This window comes from Gigantopelta aegis, chromosome 6, assembly GCF_016097555.1.
Source record: "Gigantopelta aegis isolate Gae_Host chromosome 6, Gae_host_genome, whole genome shotgun sequence".
Classification (NCBI taxonomy): domain Eukaryota; kingdom Metazoa; phylum Mollusca; class Gastropoda; order Neomphalida; family Peltospiridae; genus Gigantopelta; species Gigantopelta aegis.
Window position 1 is genome coordinate 64,104,612 of NC_054704.1, and position 18,565 is coordinate 64,123,176.

The following is an 18,565-nucleotide window of genomic DNA, read 5'->3' on the forward strand; positions in this document are numbered from 1 at the left end:
GTTTTAACTTGACGATTCCACCCATTTTGCAGAATATGTTAAATAAATCGAATTAAAGTGAAAAAAAAGTTTGTGTTGTTTAACGACACCACTAAAGCACATTGATTTATTAATCATCGGCTATTGAATGTCAAACATTTGGTCATTTTGACATATAGTCTCAGAGAGCAAACCCGCTACATTTTTCCATTAGTAGCAAGGGATCTTTTATATGCACCATCCCATAGACAGGATAGCACATACCACGACCTTTGGTATACCAGTCGTGATGCACTGACTGGGACGAGAAATAGCCCAACGGGCCCACAGACGGGGATCGATCCCAGACCGACCGTGCATCAAGCGAGCGACATGTCCCGCCTCCCAGATGAAAACGAAGGAATACTCGATAGATTACACAGTTGTATTTTGACAATGGACCTGCTACAAGGTGTTTAATATGGTAAATTGATAAATAATCTCCTCTTCCCTCTCTCTCTCTCTGTCTCTCTGTCCTCTCTCTCTCTCTCTCTCTCTCTCTCTCTCTCTCTCTCTCTCTCTCTCTCTCTCTCTCTGTCTCTGTCTCTCTCTTTTTGAGCGCTTGCCTGAGGTGCTTACGTCACAGGATCAAATCACCTCTGTGGCTCCATTCAACTGATTTGGGTTTAACTGATTAAACAAAGGCCATGGTTTGTGCTATCCTGCCTGTGGGAAGCGCAAATAAAAGATCCCTTGCTGCTAATCGGAAAGAGTAGCCCATGAAGTGGCAACAGCAGGTTTCCTCTTAAAATCTGTGTGGTCCTTGACCATATAACCGTAAATAAAATGTGTTTAGTGCGTCGTTAAATAAAATATTTCTTTCTTTCTTTCTTTCGAATGACCTCGATGGCTCCATTCAACTGATTTGGGTTTTTTCTCGTTCCTACCAGTGCACCCACAACTGGTCAGATGCTGTGGTATGTGCTTTCTTGTCTGTGGTAAAGTGCATATACAAGGCCCTTTGCTGGTAATGGAAAAATGTATCAGGTTTCCTCTGATGAGTAAAAGTCAGAATTACCAAATGTTTGACATCGAATAGCCGATGATTAAATAATCAATGTGCTCTAGTGGTGTCTTTAACTCTCTCTCTTCTAGGCTTTTTTTTTTTTTTCAGAAATAGAGTTCAGGTAATGCTTAATTAATTTCCAGGTGTATTAGTCGGGCAGTCATTCAAGTGAACGTTGAAATGGGGTATAACAAGTTATTTTTCATAGATTTGTTTAAAATAATGTTCTGAATGAAATTCTGTAGGGCGCCACTTTGTCATCTTTGGGCATATTTTTTAAAAAGCAAAAAACAAAATGGCCGCCGACATGCGTTCATAAAATCATAAATTCGCTATAGCTTTGTTAATAATAGACAGCTTTGAATTATTTAAAGATATATTTGTTTTCTGACAATAAATAAATAAAAATGGATTGAAACAAAAACTGTAAGCTTCAGTAATGTTGTATTGTATTTTGTTCAACAAAATACACAAGTTATTGAAGTGTGCTGGTTAAATTCAAGTGTTTGTAAAGTTAAAATTCCAATGAACAGTTTTGTTTCATTCAGTAAATCCCTGTCAATGTGTATATTACAGCAGTTCTGTTTCATCAGCAACCCGTACATCATCATCACCGTCATTACAGTCATCATCGTCGTCATCGTCATCGTCAGCATTAATTTCTAGACCGTCATGACTCATATTGGGATTGTGACATGTCTCTTGTCTCATAAACTTACAGTATGATGTACAAGAGACACCATTTGTTTTACAGCTGCATGCATTTCTAGAACAGGTCTTGTCAGAAGAACATCCACATGCAACAACTTTGAGATGTTCCATTGATTCCATTACTGATAATGATTCGCTATTCATAGTCTGTTATATCAAGGTCAGGTGGACTTTTCTTCTTAGCATACTTCCACAGACAACACTGGCAGTGAGCACGTACGATATGTTGTGCTACAACTGAATCAGTTGGAGGCAATATTTTAATCTTTGGACTATCCATTTTCTTGATAAATATTAATTTTGATGTCGAAGGTCATTGAGAGTAACGTCGCGCTTTGTGGATCCATAGAAGACACTTAGCAAATGTCTACCAGCATTTATGACTTGCTCTTTGTCTGCCTCGAGGTTCCCAGTGCATTATAAATTTAGATCACAAACCCGATGGCGTCACTCAGTGGGCTACTCTTTTCGATGGTTATCGGAGAGAGAGAGAGAGAGAGAGAGAGAGAGAGAGAGAGAGAGAGAGAGAGAGAGAGAGAGAGAGAGAGAGAGAGAGAGAGAGAGAGAGAGAGAGAGAGAGAGAGATTAGCATCAAGGATTCTTTATATGCACTATTCCAGTGACAAGACAGTACACACCACAACATTTGTAACACCAGTGGTGGAACTCTGCCTCGAACAAAAAATAGCACAATACCGAAGAGGATAGATCCTAGACCGCGCTTCAGGAAAGCACTTTATCACGTAGCTCCGTCCCGCCCCCCCCCCCCCCCCCCCCCCCCCTTCAATAAGAAGCATTTTCAGAACTGGTCAAATGCCGTGGTATTTGCTATCCTGTCTGTGGGAAAGTGCATTGTTTAACACCTCTAGAGCACATTGATTAATAAATCATCGGCTATTGGATGTCAAACATTTGATAATTCTGACACGTAGTCTCCAGGGAAAAACCCGCTACGTTTTTTCTTAATGCAACAAGGGATCTTTTATATGCACTTTCCCCACAGACAGGAAAGCACATACCACGGCTTTTTACCAGTTGTGGTGCACTGGTTGGAACGGGAAACCCCAATCAGTTGAATGGATCCACCGGTGTGGTTCGATCCTGCGACGCAAGCACCCCAAGCGAGCACTCAACCGAGCACTCAACCGACTGAGCAAAATCCCGCCCCAAGGCTGTGTAGCCTACCTTCACCCCTTTGTGATCAGTTCTGGAACAGCATTTTGAAAATGTATTTAATAATAAGAAATTTATCCACCTCTCCCCACTCCCCAAAAAAAGTGTTTAATATCAGTTAATTAATAAAACTGTCCTCAGTCTGGACCCTTCGCTGCTTTCTAATAACACGTGTCGTAGCGTGGGTTGCCAGCGCCTGGGGCAAGGCAAGTATTGCGCCCACTAACCAGTGCGCCTCGATTGGCCCCGCCCACAATACACCACTGCTAATAACTACTTTGACGCCGATATACCGCAATCAGTAATTCGTCATCACAACTACAAGTGCTCTCAAATAACTTGTTTGCAACACGAAATGAGCTTTTAAAAATTTTTTTATTGCAAAGGATGTCTGTTATTGACCATGCAGGTATTTGCGTAAATGCAATATCTTCTTGAACAAGGTGAGGATGCACATTTCTATTCCTATCTTAGCATTTTCAAAAGACATTGTTAAAATGTTTAATATAGAATTTGTTTAAAAAAATCATAACTATAATATTACCTGTAAAGATTCGTAAGTTTAGCATCAATCCACGTGACCGGCCTCGGTGGCGTCGTGGCAGGCCATCGGTCTACAGGCTGGTAGGTACTGGGTTCGGATCCCAGTCTAGGCATGGGATTTTTAATCCAGATACCGACTCCAAACCCTGAGTGAGTGCTCCGCAAGGCTCAATGGGTAGGTGTAAACCACTTGCACCGACCAGTGATCCATAACTGGTTCAACAAAGGCCATGGTTTGTGCTATTCTGCCTGTGGGAAACGCAAATAAAAGATCCTTTGCTGCTAATCTGAAGAGTAGCCCATGTAGTGGCGACAGCGGGTTTCCTCTCAAAATCTGTGTGGTCTTTAACCATATGTCTGACGCCATATAACCGTAAATAAAATGTGTTGAGTGCGTCGTTAAATAAACATTTCTTTCTTTCTTTCAATCCACGTGCAAAAGTAGATTCCGTTCTTATTGACTGAAGTTAACGGATCATCATTATAAATATAATTAACCTAAATGCACAAAAGAAACTGAATTCAGTAGTCATGGTAAAAATATAGCGTTACAAATTACTTTTTGTTTAAATTCTACAACTGTAACATATCTACCAGCTACATAATTGTTTTGTTGTGGTGGATGTGTTCTTATTTTAATTTTAATTTTTTTTATTTTAAAAAATTACTATTACTACTACTACTACTACTACTACTACTACTACTACTACTTTGGCATTATATGCATCTACAAAACTCATCTGATATTTACTTCAGTAATATGATACAATATTATTGTGTTCTGTTCTTAAAACCACTGACCCGAGTTAGCAAACAGCGTAAAATATGTTCAGCTATTTTCAGCTTTGTGTTTACCGTTAACATACCTTAATTACAATGTCTTACTTAACAGAACAGAACAGAACAGAACAGAATTTATTTACACTCTGGCCGTTCAGCAACGGCATAGGAGGGCTACATAATATAAAGGAACATATATATATATATATATATATATATATATATATATATATATATATATATATATATATACATGAAGAATTTGGGATTTACAATATAAATGTATATATGTACACACATTCTCTTCACAATATACACATGACAAGATGGTGGTTGACAATATATGCAGTAAATAAGTTATTTTCCAGTATAAACAGTACAATCCTTAAATACTGTTAGTTTGGGTGCATTTTGAGCGTTTAAAGATATTAGTAATAACATTTATTAATTTTGATAAATTCTTTAATACACTGATTCGTTTACTGTTCATGAGTTGTTTGAATTTGAAAGTATTTGGTCGCGTATAATAATATGGATGTAGAAACTGGACCCTGGAATCATGAAAATATTTACAGACGAAAATATAATGGTATTCGTCACCAATGTCTATTTCATCACATAGGTTACATAGCCTGTCTTTCTTAGGTATGTTATTCCAGCGTCCAGTTTCAATAGGCAAATAGTGATTAGATAATCTGAATTTCAAAATAGTTGTCCACATCTTTTCAGGGATAATAGTAAAATATTTTTCTAGACTGAGGTGTTCTTTGTAATATCTGTATGTAGTGCCTTTCGATGAGAGTTCTATTTCGTTACTCCATGTTTGTAAATATTGGTCATATTGTCTATTTTTTATTTGTTGAGAGAGGACCTTAACTGATACAAAAGATTGGGAAAGCCAGACATCGCTCATTCCTAAATTATTCAGGATATTTTGTACTGTAGTGATCCAGTTATAATTGGTATTATTGCTAAGATGGTCTAATAACATTGCTCTATATAATAAGAAAGATAGTTTAGATTGTTTCCCCGATACAATTCGTGCCCAATAACAGACCATTCGTCTGTATATAGTTAGCTCGACAGGCATTCTCCCCAGCTCTCCATATAACATAAATAGTGGTGTCGATTTTTTTACTGGTAAAATATGTCTGAAAAAATGTATTTGGACAGCGTTTAAGATATCAGTTTTCTCATGTCCCCAAATTTCGCACCCATGTAGTAAAACTGGAAGGATCATCGAGTCGAACATTTTAAGTTTACAGTCGACTGACAGAAAATGTTCTTTGGCTTTTGCAAGTACAAAATACATTGCTTTGGTAGCTTGTTGTTTAAGTCTCATCTTTGTAATTCGGAAGTTATTTTTATTAGTAAATGTAATTCCTAGATATTTATACTCTTTAATGTTTTCTAAAGCAGTGTTTCCTATCTTGAAAATATGTCTGTAGTCTTTAGCTGTACCGTTTAAAAATAATTACCTTCGTTTTAGTGATATTAATTTTAAGTTTCCATGTCTTGCAATATTCATAAAAGGTGTTTAACGTATGCTGTAGGTCAGATGCAGTTGTTGCTAAGAGGGCTGTATCATCAGCATATAGCAGACAGATAAGTTGAAGACCAACGTCAGTTGGGTTGTCGGGATTATCTGGGATAGGGGAAAGCCCTTCACATCCATGATTGAATAAGTAGTCTTCTAAATCATTTAAATATAAAGAAAATAAAACAGGTGATAAATTTTCGCCTTGCCGGATACCGTTGTTGCATGGAAATAGCCCGGAGTGTTGGTTGTTTACATATATAAGTGATTTAAGGCCTTGGTACATCTGGTGTATGATTCTAAAGAATTTGCCGTTTATATTATTATATAATAACTTTTGCCATAGATTAGTTCGTGAAACCATGTCGAAAGCTTTCTGAAAATCAACAAACGCGCAGTACAACTTCTTTTTTTTCTTTTTTTCAAGATATCTATCAAATTATGTAAGGTGAATATGTGGTCTGTTGTGGAGTAGCCTTTACGAAAAGCAGCCTGGACTTCACTCATGATATTATTTTCTTCAATAAATATATTTAAACGGTTATTGAGTATAGATGTAAATAACTTAGAACAACAGCAAAGCAATGTGATCGGTCAGTAGTTTTCAGGCGATAGGCGGTTTCCTTTATTTTTAAAAATTGGTATGATGATACCATTGAGCCATTCCTCCGGCAAAACACCGTGCTCGATGAGTATGTTAAAAAGTTTAACGTAAAACTGGCAAGAGAATTGTTGCGGTTGATTTAATGTACTCGTTAACGACTTTGTCAATACCAGCAGCTTTATCATTTTTAAGTTGTTTTATGCCTTTTAAAATTTCATCTTCGCTGAATTGTCCATTAATAATACTGTCATTGTTTACTTCATTTAGTGCTTCGTCCATATTAAATTCGGGTGTATTATCCTCATTCGGTTCGCCCTTGTTTAAATTACTGAAGAAATTGAAGAATTCATTTACTGGGGGAACGTTTATATCCGATTTGCGTGGTCCCTTCAATAATTTATAGAATCCCTTGGAATCGTCTAGTCGTAATGTTCTCATTTTCCTTTCAGTTTTAAATCTGTGTTGTGAGTATGCGTTAGAAATACATTTCTTATAGGACTTACTGGCATTAATTAACCTCTTTTTTATTTTCTATTGTTTTGTGTTTTGAGTATAATGTTTTTGATTCATGATACTGCCTTCGCAAATATTGACATCTTACCCCAAAACCAGGGTCGCTTATTAGCAGTGGACTTTTTATCACGGTTGTTAGCGCGAGCACGCACCTGACCAAATGTTGAGACTGCCGAGTCTAAAAATAGATTTTTCAGCGTGTCGGCTGCTTGGTTAACACGTGCTTGTATATCAACAGATTCATCGTCCAGTACTAAGAGGATTGTTTGAACTAAGTTATTATCGATATTATTGATATATTCCTCTCGTTTACTTGGGATCCACTTACGAATGTTACTGGGCGCGACTTCATCACTTATATTCTTCCTAATATCAACATGCGTGTTTGTGTAAGTATTGCATTTATATGTAAGTGCTAACGCACAATGAATATCTGAGAAAAGTGGGTCAAAATCACAGATATCGAAATCAGTTACATTTTCAAAAACATGGTAGGTACCGATTGCGTAATCGATCAGGCTTGAGTCTTTGCTGGTTACTTTCCCTATGTTTTTATCATTTCCACATCTACCGTTTAGAATATATATATTATGTACTTTACACAGCTGTACAAGTTTTGCCCCATGTCCATTAACCCTTCCCTTGTCCTGGCTTGCCCTATCTCTAGGAATATCGATATTATCCAGCTTTGATATATCATTTAGGAAATTTTCCATATCAATATTATCAATAAAGATATCATCATCAAGAGTAATATAATCAGGATAACATTTGGTTCTGGCATTGAAATCACCCAATAACAGCAAAGGTTTTCCTGATTCTACATTTTGAGAGATTTCATTTTCTATAATGTCAAAAGTGTCTTCTTTGAAATATGGTGATCCAGTAGGTGGGATATATACAACACCTACTGTTAAGCAATTACCATCACCTTTCTGAGTTTGGATGTCTGTGATACTAAACCAAGATATATATTGAGAGGATATTTGTTCGGTGACTTTGACAATATTAGATAATTCATTTTTTACACCAATAACAATGCCGCCGGATGACCTTATACCTTTTCTATTATTGAAATAAGTTGTGTATCCTGGAATAAGTTTTAGCATACTGTCAGAGTCATCAGTTTTACTTTCAGTGAAACATAAAATGTCATATTTTGAAATAAAGGATAAGAAGTCAGGTATAATTAGTTTACTTTTTAACCCACAGACATTCAAACTTAGAATTTTTAACTTGACACAATCAGTGTTAATATCAGGGTATTCTGTCCCATCAGTAACTTGTGTATTTTCAACAGAATGTTCTGTCTTCTTGTTCTGAATACTATCTTGGAGCTGATTTTCTGTGTGAAGTAAATTTCTGCAGTGAGTATTACTATTAGTATGGGGTTGCTTTACAATGAAAGGTAAATTATTTTGGTAAGTGATACTACTAGATTGGTTAGATATGATAGTTTGCTCTGCATAACCAAGATTCTGGTGAGTAGCTGTATTTACAAGATTTTGTGAGTTACTCACAGTTGAAATGCTAATTAGATTGTTAACATGGAGGTCAGAAATCACAGTCTGTTCAGAATGGTGTAAGTTGGAGTAGGCATTAATGTCTATTAACTCATTTTGTGAACTATCTTTACCTATATGGTTGTAAGGAGTATCAACATGTACTCTATTTTGTGAATAACTAGGGAAGTAAGCATCAGTATGTACAACATTTGGTAAATTATTTACAAATAGGTCAGTAGCAGAACTATTAAAAATTAAATCATTATGTGGAATGGTATCTGTCTCTCTATTTTGACAACCAAAAGTAGTATTACTATCTGCAATCATAGTTGCATGACTATTATGGTAGCTATAGGTAATATCAGCATCAGCATGTACACTATTTTGTGAATAATTTTGTGAACAATCCTGGTCCTGGTGTTTACAATAGGTTAAATGTATTGTATGCCAAATAGAGAAGGTAGGTACCTCGGGAGTTAGTGTCGGTGATTTTAAATCACGTATTTTAGAATAAATTGGAATTCATTCTACGACAGACAGATCCTAATAAAACACTCAGGCATATTTTTCACTATTAGAGCCGTTTATGATATAACTGAAATCAAACACTACTTAGATTTTATTTTTTAGATGAATCATTTCCGTACAAAAGAAATGTTTCTGGTTTTTAGTATAACAAAATGCATTTTTCATGTTTTTTAAAATGCACGTGCGTCTGAGAAGTAACGGTTATGGAGTCGAGTTTTAGTCTATTTTTAAGGATATTTCCGAGTTTGAACGTCATAGACTCTAAGTCTTGTTTTACTCTGTTGTAACTTTATCCAAATGTGTTACATGTTTGCAGTTTAACTGAACTTAGTGTCCATTTTTACTGGTTGAAACTATTAGACGTTTCACCTAAAGATAATCTTCCTGTTTCACTTAGCTATGTAATATACTCGTAATATAGACGCAGGTTTGGCACCTGTTTCTAGAAAACGATTTTTGTCTATGCAGTGGCGTAGGAAGGTGCCAAAAAGTGTGTGTGTGTGTGTGTGAGTGGGGGGGGGGGGCGGCACACTTTTATATTTACACACTTTTACACTATTATAAAGCATATATAAAGCAAAATATCTTAAAAGTGTGTGTGTAGGGGGCACATGCCCCCCCCCCTGCCCTTCCCGCTTCCTACGCCAGTGCTATGAAACTGTCGATTAAATGTGTTTGTAAAGAGATGGTCTTAAGTTGAAACTTTTGTGACATTTGTCAATGATTACATTTGTGGCAGTGAAATTGAAACATGTCGAAATGACATTTGTCAACTTTGCGTCATCTGTAAACACTTTAGTTAATATTATTGGTCATCGGTGTCCACTTGCACACCGTTTATAAATCTGTTTTTAAAACTCTAAAAGTTTGTTTGTTGAAGTTTGTTTTGTTTAACGACACCACTAGAGCACATTCATTTATTAATCATCGACTATTAGATGTTAAACATTTGGTAATTTTGACGTATAGTCTTAGAGAGAGAAAACTAGCTACCCGCTGATTCTTTTCGATTAGCAACAAGGGATCTTTCATATGCATCATCCCACAGACAGGATAACACATACCACGGCCTTTGATATACCAGTCGTGGTGCACTGGCTGGAGCGAGAAATAACCCAATGGGCCACCGACGGGGATCGATCGTAGACCGACCGCGCATCAAACAAGCGCTTTAACACTGGGCTACGTCCCGCCCATGGGGACACAATTGAATGATCTATTTTTTTATGCATTACAAACAATGTGTAGGACTGCGTTAAAAAAGAAAGAAATGTTTTATTTAACGACGAACTCAACACATTTTAATTAAGGTTATATGGTTATCCGAGAGAGAGAGAGAGAGAGAGAGAGAGAGAGAGAGAGAGAGAGAGAGAGAGAGAGAGAGAGAGAGAGAGAGAGATTAGCATCAAGGGATTCTTTATGTCCACTATTCCACTGACAGGACAGTACGCAGCTCAGCATTTATTACACCAGTGGTGGATCTCTGGCTCGAACGAAATCTGCTCCTTGCTGCTGGGAAAGAGGAACACCTACAGGTGTAATGATTTCATCCCTGTATCTCAAACCAGTCATGACATCCCTTCTGACGATGACAAGATCAGTTCCTACGACCAACCTGAATTCCAGCCCAAACCACAAGGCTGCCCCACCCTCTCCTCCCACCACCACCACCAGAACGAATGTACTGGGCAGAGGGCCTCCACTAGTCAATGGACCTATTGTTTTCTTCCGTTCTAAGCAATGCTTAATTAATGGAAGGAAATGTTTTATTTAACGACGCACTCAGCAAATTTTATTTACGGTTATATAGCGTCAGACATGTGGTTATGGACCACACATATATTGAGGGAGGAAACCCGCTGTCGCCACTTCATGGGCTACTCTTTTCGATTGGCAGCAAGGGATCTTTTATATGCACCATCCCACAGACAGGGTAGTACATACCACGGCCTTTGATATACCAGGCATGGTGCACTGGCTGGAACGAGAAATAGTGTATATTAAAATACATGTATACAGAACCGGTTTATCCTAGCAGCACATGTTAGCACGTGATACAGGTCCCGCTCTTCAGTGGGCCTCGCGCTGATGTGTACATTTATTTTGCCTAGATAATTGTTTCCCTCTCCCGAAGGGGTTGCAAAATATCCTGAGAAGGCGACCCCACTGTTATGTGTGCTGCAGGCCCCGCGGATCCTTAAACCGGCTCTGCATGTATATCGAATCCTTTCTTTGTGAAAATGCATATTAAAAAGTGTGTACAGTAGATCGTATTGGGACAATGTATATTAAAAAGAGTGTATATCCTATCCAGTCTGTGGAGAAATGTATATTAAAAAACGTATATATCGTATCGTGTCTGTTTTAAAAGTTTGTTAAAAAACGTGTGTATCATATTCTATTTGTGAGAAAGTGTGATATCGACCTAAGTAACATGTATGTATTATTTTGCTGTTTTCGACGTGTCTAAAATGTATATATTAAAAAGTGTGTATATCGTATCTTGTCTGTGGGAAGTTATATTTTAAAAAGCATGTACATGTTATCGTATCCTGTATGTGGGGAAAGTGTAGATTAAAATGCGTGTGCTTATCCTGTGTGGGAAAGTATTAAAAAACCATTTATATCGTATCCTGTCTGTGGGAAGTTATATTTAAAAAAACGTGTATATCGTATCCTGTTGGTGGGAAAGTATACATTAAAACGCGTGTGCTTATCCTGTGTGGGAAAGTGTACATTAAAACCCCATGTACATCGTATTCTGTCTGGGGGAAAGTGTATACTAGAAAGCGTGTGTATCTTATTGTCTGTAGGAAAGTATAACATCGGCCTAAGTAACATGCATGTGTATTGTTTTGCTGTTCTAGACATGTCTAAAAAGATCCCATTGTTAATGATCAGCTGTGATTATTTTTCAGTTCTTATCACCTGGAAGCGACAATACGTACTCGTGTTCAGCGATGAACAAGATATCTGTTCTAGTGTTGCTGTTTACAGCAGTGGCGTTGTTTACATTCACAGCCCACTACAACTGGATGGACGTAAACATTGTAACACCAAAAACGGATCTTTTCACAAATGGTAAAAACCCCCACCCCATATTACCTTATAAAGACCATATTACCTTTATCCGTGATTTGTATGTGTATACATAATCGTTCGCATTAATGTGTTTTAGATTCCATATACACGTACTATACACAAAGAAAAGAGTTAAGCACCCCTAGATATAATTAGTACTGAAATAGCCCCATTCGTAAAAACTGCAAATTACCTGACGAATATGTCAAGAATGGTGTTACATCGAAATAATAGGAGAGTACAATGACAACAGTGATGTCCCACAACAGAACGACGTGCACGTGCATCATGCCGCCCATGCTTTGCTCAAAATGCAGTATCAATACACTGCAATTGTTGACATTTAACATCACTGTCTTGCATTGTTGAAGTTTAATCGTTGAATATGGCACGTCGACGGTTATCAGAGGCCCAAAGATGGCGTATTATTGGTATGCATGCGACCGGCATAACCTTCGAAAGTATAGGACGTCAACTGGGGTATCATTACACCGTAATCAGCAGACTGATACGAAAACATGGGCATACCAATGCTGTAAAGGATCTCCCACGATCAGTGAGACCGCGCATGACGTCACAGCCCTACTTCGGCTCGTACGTTGTCAACCCTTTGCTACGTCTCCTGTTTTTAAGAACCAATGGTTACCCAAAAGACGGATGTCAGCCAGAAAAAGTGAGGAATTGTCTGAAATTTGCGGGACTGAAGGCCACTAGGGTCATCAAGCGTCCCTTTCTTGCTGATCATCATGAGAGACGCCGGTTAGCGTGGTGTTTGGCCCAGAGAGTTTGGAATCTGAGGTGCTGGCGAAGAGTCCATTGGTCCGATGAAAGCCGGTTTCTGCTCCATGTCACAGATGGCCGATTGAGAGTTTGGAGACATAAAAATTCTGCCTACACACCCAGGAACATACGACCTACGACCCCGTATGGTGGAGGTTCAGTAACGGTTTGGGGATGCGTGTCACATGATTGTAAGCTGGATCTTGTCACCATCCAAGGCAACCTCAATGGTGATCGGTACATTCGTAACGTCCTGCAACCAGTTGTTGTGCCGCATTTTGACAACCATCCATGCCAATGCTAAGCCACATCGTTCCCGAGCAGTAACAGCTTTACTCCAAACTGAAGCTGTGACGACCCTGCCCTGGCCAGCCATAAGTCCTGACCTAAACCCGCTAGAGCATGTTTGGGATATCTAGGGGCGTCGAGTACAGGCACTGACCCCACCTGTACAGACTCTGTACTGGCACAATTAGAGGCAGCTCTTCATGGAGAGTGGCAGCAGTTTCCTATGTAGCAGATCAGACGACTTACTAGAGGGATGAGTCGAAAGGTGGAAGCTGTCATCCGGGCACGTGGCGGATTTATCCGCTATTGATGATTTGTGTCATGAATGTCATCTGTGAACTTCAAATGACATTTTCCATCATCAATCATGATGTTGACTTGTGATTCTGACTCTGCACCTCCATACTTATTGTGCCTCAGTTTTTAGCTCAAATACAGCATATTGGAATTCTTCTCAGAATCATGATTAAAATTTCAAAAACTGATACACTTATGTTTTCTTACTGTAAAACACAATTGTTTTTCCGAGGTTATGTTATCAGGCTTTTAACCCCAAACCTCGTAAGACAAGTCAATGTGAAAAATACATGGGGTGCTTAACTTGTTTCTTTGTGATGTGATTAATTCGACATTTTGATACACGCAATCATTCATTTGAACTATTTTCGTGCTTATATCCAATTAAGATTCAAGCACGCTGTCCTGAGCACACACCCCAGCTATATGGGTTGTCTGTCCAGGACAGTGGGTTAGTGGTTAGTGAGAGAGAAGAGGGTGTAGTGGTCTTTCATGTACCCATTGAGTCGTTAAAACTCTGGATGGGAGTCAATACCCTTATCTACCAACCTTATGTCCGATAGCTTAACCACAACACCACCGAAGTCGGTTTCATACACTTATGCACTACCAGCTAATAACCGACCATTTAAGGAATGCATTATTGTTTAAGGACATCCCAGCACAAAAACACACATCGGTTGTTGGGTGTCATGACCATAGAGCTTGGTGCATGTTCAGATATTTCCTTTCGGTTTCCACGCTAATGCTGATGCATAGCTTCTGTACTCTGACTTCAGTGGACTTGGTTTGAGTTTAGAGTTTTCCTTCTCCTAGGAGAGTTTCCCCATTAGGATTCTGAGCCTCTCCAGCCCAGTTTTAATTTTGGAGTTTGCTTCTCCTAGACAGTTGTCTTTCTTGACTCACGTCCTCTGTCTGTCCAGTCCATATTAGTCTAGGTCTCTACCCATTGACCAGTCCAGCTTGGGTTACCCTACCAGGAGCTGATGCTCCAGGTGGCATAGCTCTCCGAGTCATTGAGGCATTCAGGCTACCTCACCACGTCACGGAATGGACCATGAGATAGACTGGGTGTGAAATAAAGGTAAATATATGAATACGATTCACTAGTTAAAGCGACCTATCACTCTGACTCACCATCATTCCCATGACCCATATTTATAAAAGCGTTTTAACAGTAAAAGGTGTTTCAAAAGAATAATACTATGTTCTAAGATGTTTTTTTTATATATAAACCTGTTTTAACTTTAAAACGCTGATACTAAAACGTATTTGTACAATCATATTTATAAAAGCGTTTTAATGCTAAAACTTGTTTTAACATACCATAAAACGTGTTTTAAAAAACCCAAATAAAAAACCCAAAACAAAACAACTACGAAAGGGCATGCCTAATTTTTGTTGTTGCAATTTTAGACATTAGAGATGGATTCTGCAACAGCTACAGCATCTTCAACGTGATAAAGATGCTAATTATGCTGTTCCCTGGCTGTATCCCCCAGAATTAGCTCCAAAACTAAAATAGTAACCCGAAAACAAAACGGTTACACCACTCGGTTTTAAACGCTAAATAATTACTCAAACTTCACGGTTATAATGTGTACAGCGCGTCTGGAAAGTCTCACACTATCAATGAAATGTTGAAAGAATGTGAAGTTAACGTAAATGAAATTATTTTCCATGAGTTTATTTTCTGTATCTTTATTTCTCTTTAATTTTGATTATTTATAGATCACCACACCGAGAAAATACAACGGGCCTTTGACAAAACACAGGTAACCGTAATATATATATATATATATATATATATATATATATATATATATATACCGTTACACCTTTTGTTACATCTTAAAGTTTCACGCTATGAGCGATCATCAGGTAACTGTAACTGCCCTGTCGTTACGTCATGAAGCAGTGACGTCACAACAGGTGCGAACTATTCTTTTTCGGCTTAGCTTAGGTGGCTGTGTTAATCCATGTGGGTGGGTGTCACCATTTGGATATAAGATCATTTCTCTTGTTCAGCGAGTTGGTCCCTATAGCTTTCAGTACTTCCAGTTTTTCCTCAATGCATAAATTGCACTGCCCCGTGCTTCTCTTGAAAGTGTTCACTTTCCTTATTACGCGCCATGTTATTGTGTACTCAGCGTTTTTTCTTTTTAGTTCCCAAATGTATTTCGACAGCTCTGTTTCCTTTTCGTACTTGCTGTGCATGAAGGACGTCTTGTGGTTGGCATACCTTTCTTTGAAGGATCCCCCTGTGAGGCATATGTATGTCTTGCTTGGTGTGTTAGTGGTATGTACTGCAGCTTCATATATAACTGATTTAGTGAGGCAGTTTCCCTCAAGTGGGCAATCGTCCTTATTTCTGCAGTTGCATTTGTTCTCTGTTTGCTTGTTGCTGTCTTCGGCGATGATTTTTGCGTTGTGGTGTTGTATGATCGTTTTCATGTTCTTCATACAACTGTAGCTTACTTTGACGTTGTTCTTGTTGAAGAGTTTGTGGTACTTGCTGCCGGTCGGGAAGTGCTTCTTTATTAGCTGTAGGAATGTTTTCCCCACTTTTGACCTTACGTTCCTACTGTATGGCGGGTTGAACCATGTTGTGTTCCTAGATCTATTTTTCCTTTTGGTGCTTGCTCCTGTTTTTATGTCTGATTGATGGAATACTCTCTTCTCTGTATAGTTGCTTGCTTCTAATGCTTTGTTGTAAGCGGGGGCGGCTTTGGCAAAAATGTCTTCGGTTGATGAGAGGAGAGAGATTCTCTTGCTGACAGTTCGTGGGATTTGCTTTGTGATTGCAGGTGGATGATTGGAGTTCCTGTCGATGTACATCGTTTGGTCGTTCGGTTTTCTGTAGGGTTTGTATGTACCGTTGTTCAGGTTCAATGTTGTATCCAGGTAGTTGGTGGTTTTCAAATTGGTCTTCACTGTTATTTTGAGGCCGAGTCCTTGGAAAATCTTTACGAGGCCTTTTCTAATTCACTCCAATTTGCACCCCGAATGTCTGTTCAATACTGCTAGTCCATCATCCCTGTATAGCCCCAGGTTGCTGATGTTTGACTCATTCCGTATAGTTTGCAAGATAAGGAGCCCAACAAGCTCACATATCTCGGCGCCGTCATATCCGCCCATGGTTACATCAAATGCGTTTGGAGAGTCTCTCTTCAGACATGGTTTGCAACTATGGTCAAACAGGGGCGATTTTCTAGAGTGCATGATGGTTCTGTATTCAACATCTGTGACAATAGTGTGTTGATTTTCCCACTTTAGCGCGTATATACACACTCTCACACAGTAGAATCTCGTTGTGTCGAACTCGGAAAGGTCGTGTGTGTGTGTGTGTGTGTGTGTGTGTGTGTGTGTGTGTGTGTGTGTGATTTAAACAATTTAAATTATTATTTTTAAAAGCAATATGGGATATCGTCTTTTTCATATGACGACTGCAATAACAACAGTGTTCAAACAATACAACAAACATTATATCGCCAGAGTAAAGACAAATTCAATGATTTTGTTTAGCTTCTTTTTTTCAAACCAAACAAGATACAAATTATGTGAATTAGCATAATTTCTTTAATTCCTTTTCAGTGTGATACAGAAATCAAATCCAAGCTTTACCAGACCTCAAGAGAATATTGTCAGTCTCCATGTGCTACAAATACCCTCAAAAATATTAAGAAGTATAATAATCTGGTGTATAACGATAAATACAAGTTCATCTTCTGTCTCTTGCCCAAGGTTGGTTCATCCAACTGGAGACGCATTATGCTGGTGCTGTCGGACAAGGTGAACACGTCAGACCCTTTGTCTTTGAGCATAAAAAGCGTCTACGCCAAGTACCTCGGAAGCTTGCCTTATCTGGCGAGTCTTCCACAGGAGGAGATATCCTACAGACTCAAACACTATTACAAGTTCATCTTCGTGAGAGATCCGTTAGAGAGACTGCTGTCTACGTACCAGAACAAGTTCTGCGGCAAGAATCGTTTTGCTTGGAGGAAGGTTGGCACACGTATAATAAGAGCATACAGAAGCGAACCAACCGAGGCGGCAGTGGCGTCTGGTTTGGGTGTGAGGTTTTCAGAGTTCGTTGCCTACGTCGTGGACAGTTCGGTCTATTCGTACGACATACACTGGCAGCTGATTTCCATCCTGTCATCGCCGTGTGAGATCAAGTACGACTTCGTCGGCCACTTGAACAACTCGGGCGCGGATGCCAAGAAAGTTCTGGACCATCTTGGGCTTTCTCATTTAGTACAGTATCCTGAAAGAGATTACAATTACAAGTACGCCAACACTACGTCGAAGCTGAAAGAGTACTACAACAAAATACCACTGTCGCACCTCGTTAAACTGGTACCTATATATAATCTAGACTACTTGATGTTTAACTTGACGATTCCACCCATTTTGCAGAATATGTTAAATAAATAAAATTAAAATGAAAAAAAGTTTGTTTTGTTTAACGACACCACTAAAGCACATTGATTTATTAATCATCGGCTATTGAATGTCAAACATTTGGTAATTTTGACATATAGTCTCAGAGAGCAAACCCGCTACATTTTTCCATTAGTAGCAAGGGATCTTCTATATGCACCATCCCATAGACAGGATAGCACATACCACGACCTTTGGTGTGTCAGTTGTGATGCACTGATTGGGACGAGAAATAATCCAGTGCGCCCCCAGACCGACCGTGCATCAAGCGAGCGATATGTCCCGCCCCGCGAATTAAAGCTAAGGAATACTCAGTAGATTAGACAGTTGTATTTTGACAATTCACCTGCTACAAGGTGTTTAATATCTTTGGTAAATTGATCAATAATCTCCTCTTCCCCGTCCCTGTCCCTGTCTCTCTCTTTTTAAATACAAATACGGTAAATATGCATGTAAAATGTATGATAATTAAACATGGAGTTGTTGTGCTTCTCAAAGGTATTTATTCATGTCATCTCGATAAATACCTTGTAGACAGATAATTTTTTTTTTTTTGAATATTCTAGTTTAAACCCCGTAGGCACAGATAAATACTTCTAGGCGGTACCCCCCCCCCCCCCCCCCCCCCCCCCCGAAATAGAGTTCAGGTAATACAGTATGATGTACAAAAGACACCATTTGTTTTACAGCTGCATGCATTTTGAGAACAGGTCTTGTCAGAAGAACATACACATGCAACAACTTTGAGATGTTCCATT

The 18,565-nt window shown here is 38.7% G+C and overlaps 1 protein-coding gene across 2 annotated transcripts; it reads left to right on the forward strand.

The window, feature by feature from the left end:
- Positions 1-3,208: 3,208 nt before the first annotated feature.
- On the forward strand, positions 3,209-17,818 carry LOC121375077 (carbohydrate sulfotransferase 11-like). 2 transcript variants are annotated; one of them, XM_041502307.1, is made up of 4 exons: positions 3,209-3,351; positions 11,837-11,999; positions 15,096-15,139; positions 16,959-17,818. In XM_041502307.1, exons 2-4 carry the CDS (start codon positions 11,879-11,881, stop codon positions 17,799-17,801), a joined length of 1,008 nt encoding a protein of 335 aa, XP_041358241.1. In that variant the 5' UTR covers positions 3,209-3,351; positions 11,837-11,878; the 3' UTR covers positions 17,802-17,818. The 2 variants fall into 2 exon arrangements, with proteins under 2 accessions (XP_041358241.1, XP_041358242.1); XM_041502308.1 differs by lacking the exons at positions 3,209-3,351; positions 15,096-15,139 and having other exon boundaries at positions 11,863-11,999.
- The last annotated feature ends 747 nt before the right edge of the window (positions 17,819-18,565 follow it).

Bases quoted from the DNA above. Each gene is read 5' to 3' on its own strand.
- LOC121375077 (XM_041502307.1), top strand. From the start codon at position 11,879: ATGAACAAGATATCTGTTCTAGTGTTGCTGTTTACAGCAGTGGCGTTG. The intron at 12,000-15,095 runs GTAAAAACCCCC...GATTATTTATAG, and splicing joins AACGGATCTTTTCACAAATG to ATCACCACACCGAGAAAATA. The intron at 15,140-16,958 runs GTAACCGTAATA...ATTCCTTTTCAG, and splicing joins GGGCCTTTGACAAAACACAG to TGTGATACAGAAATCAAATC.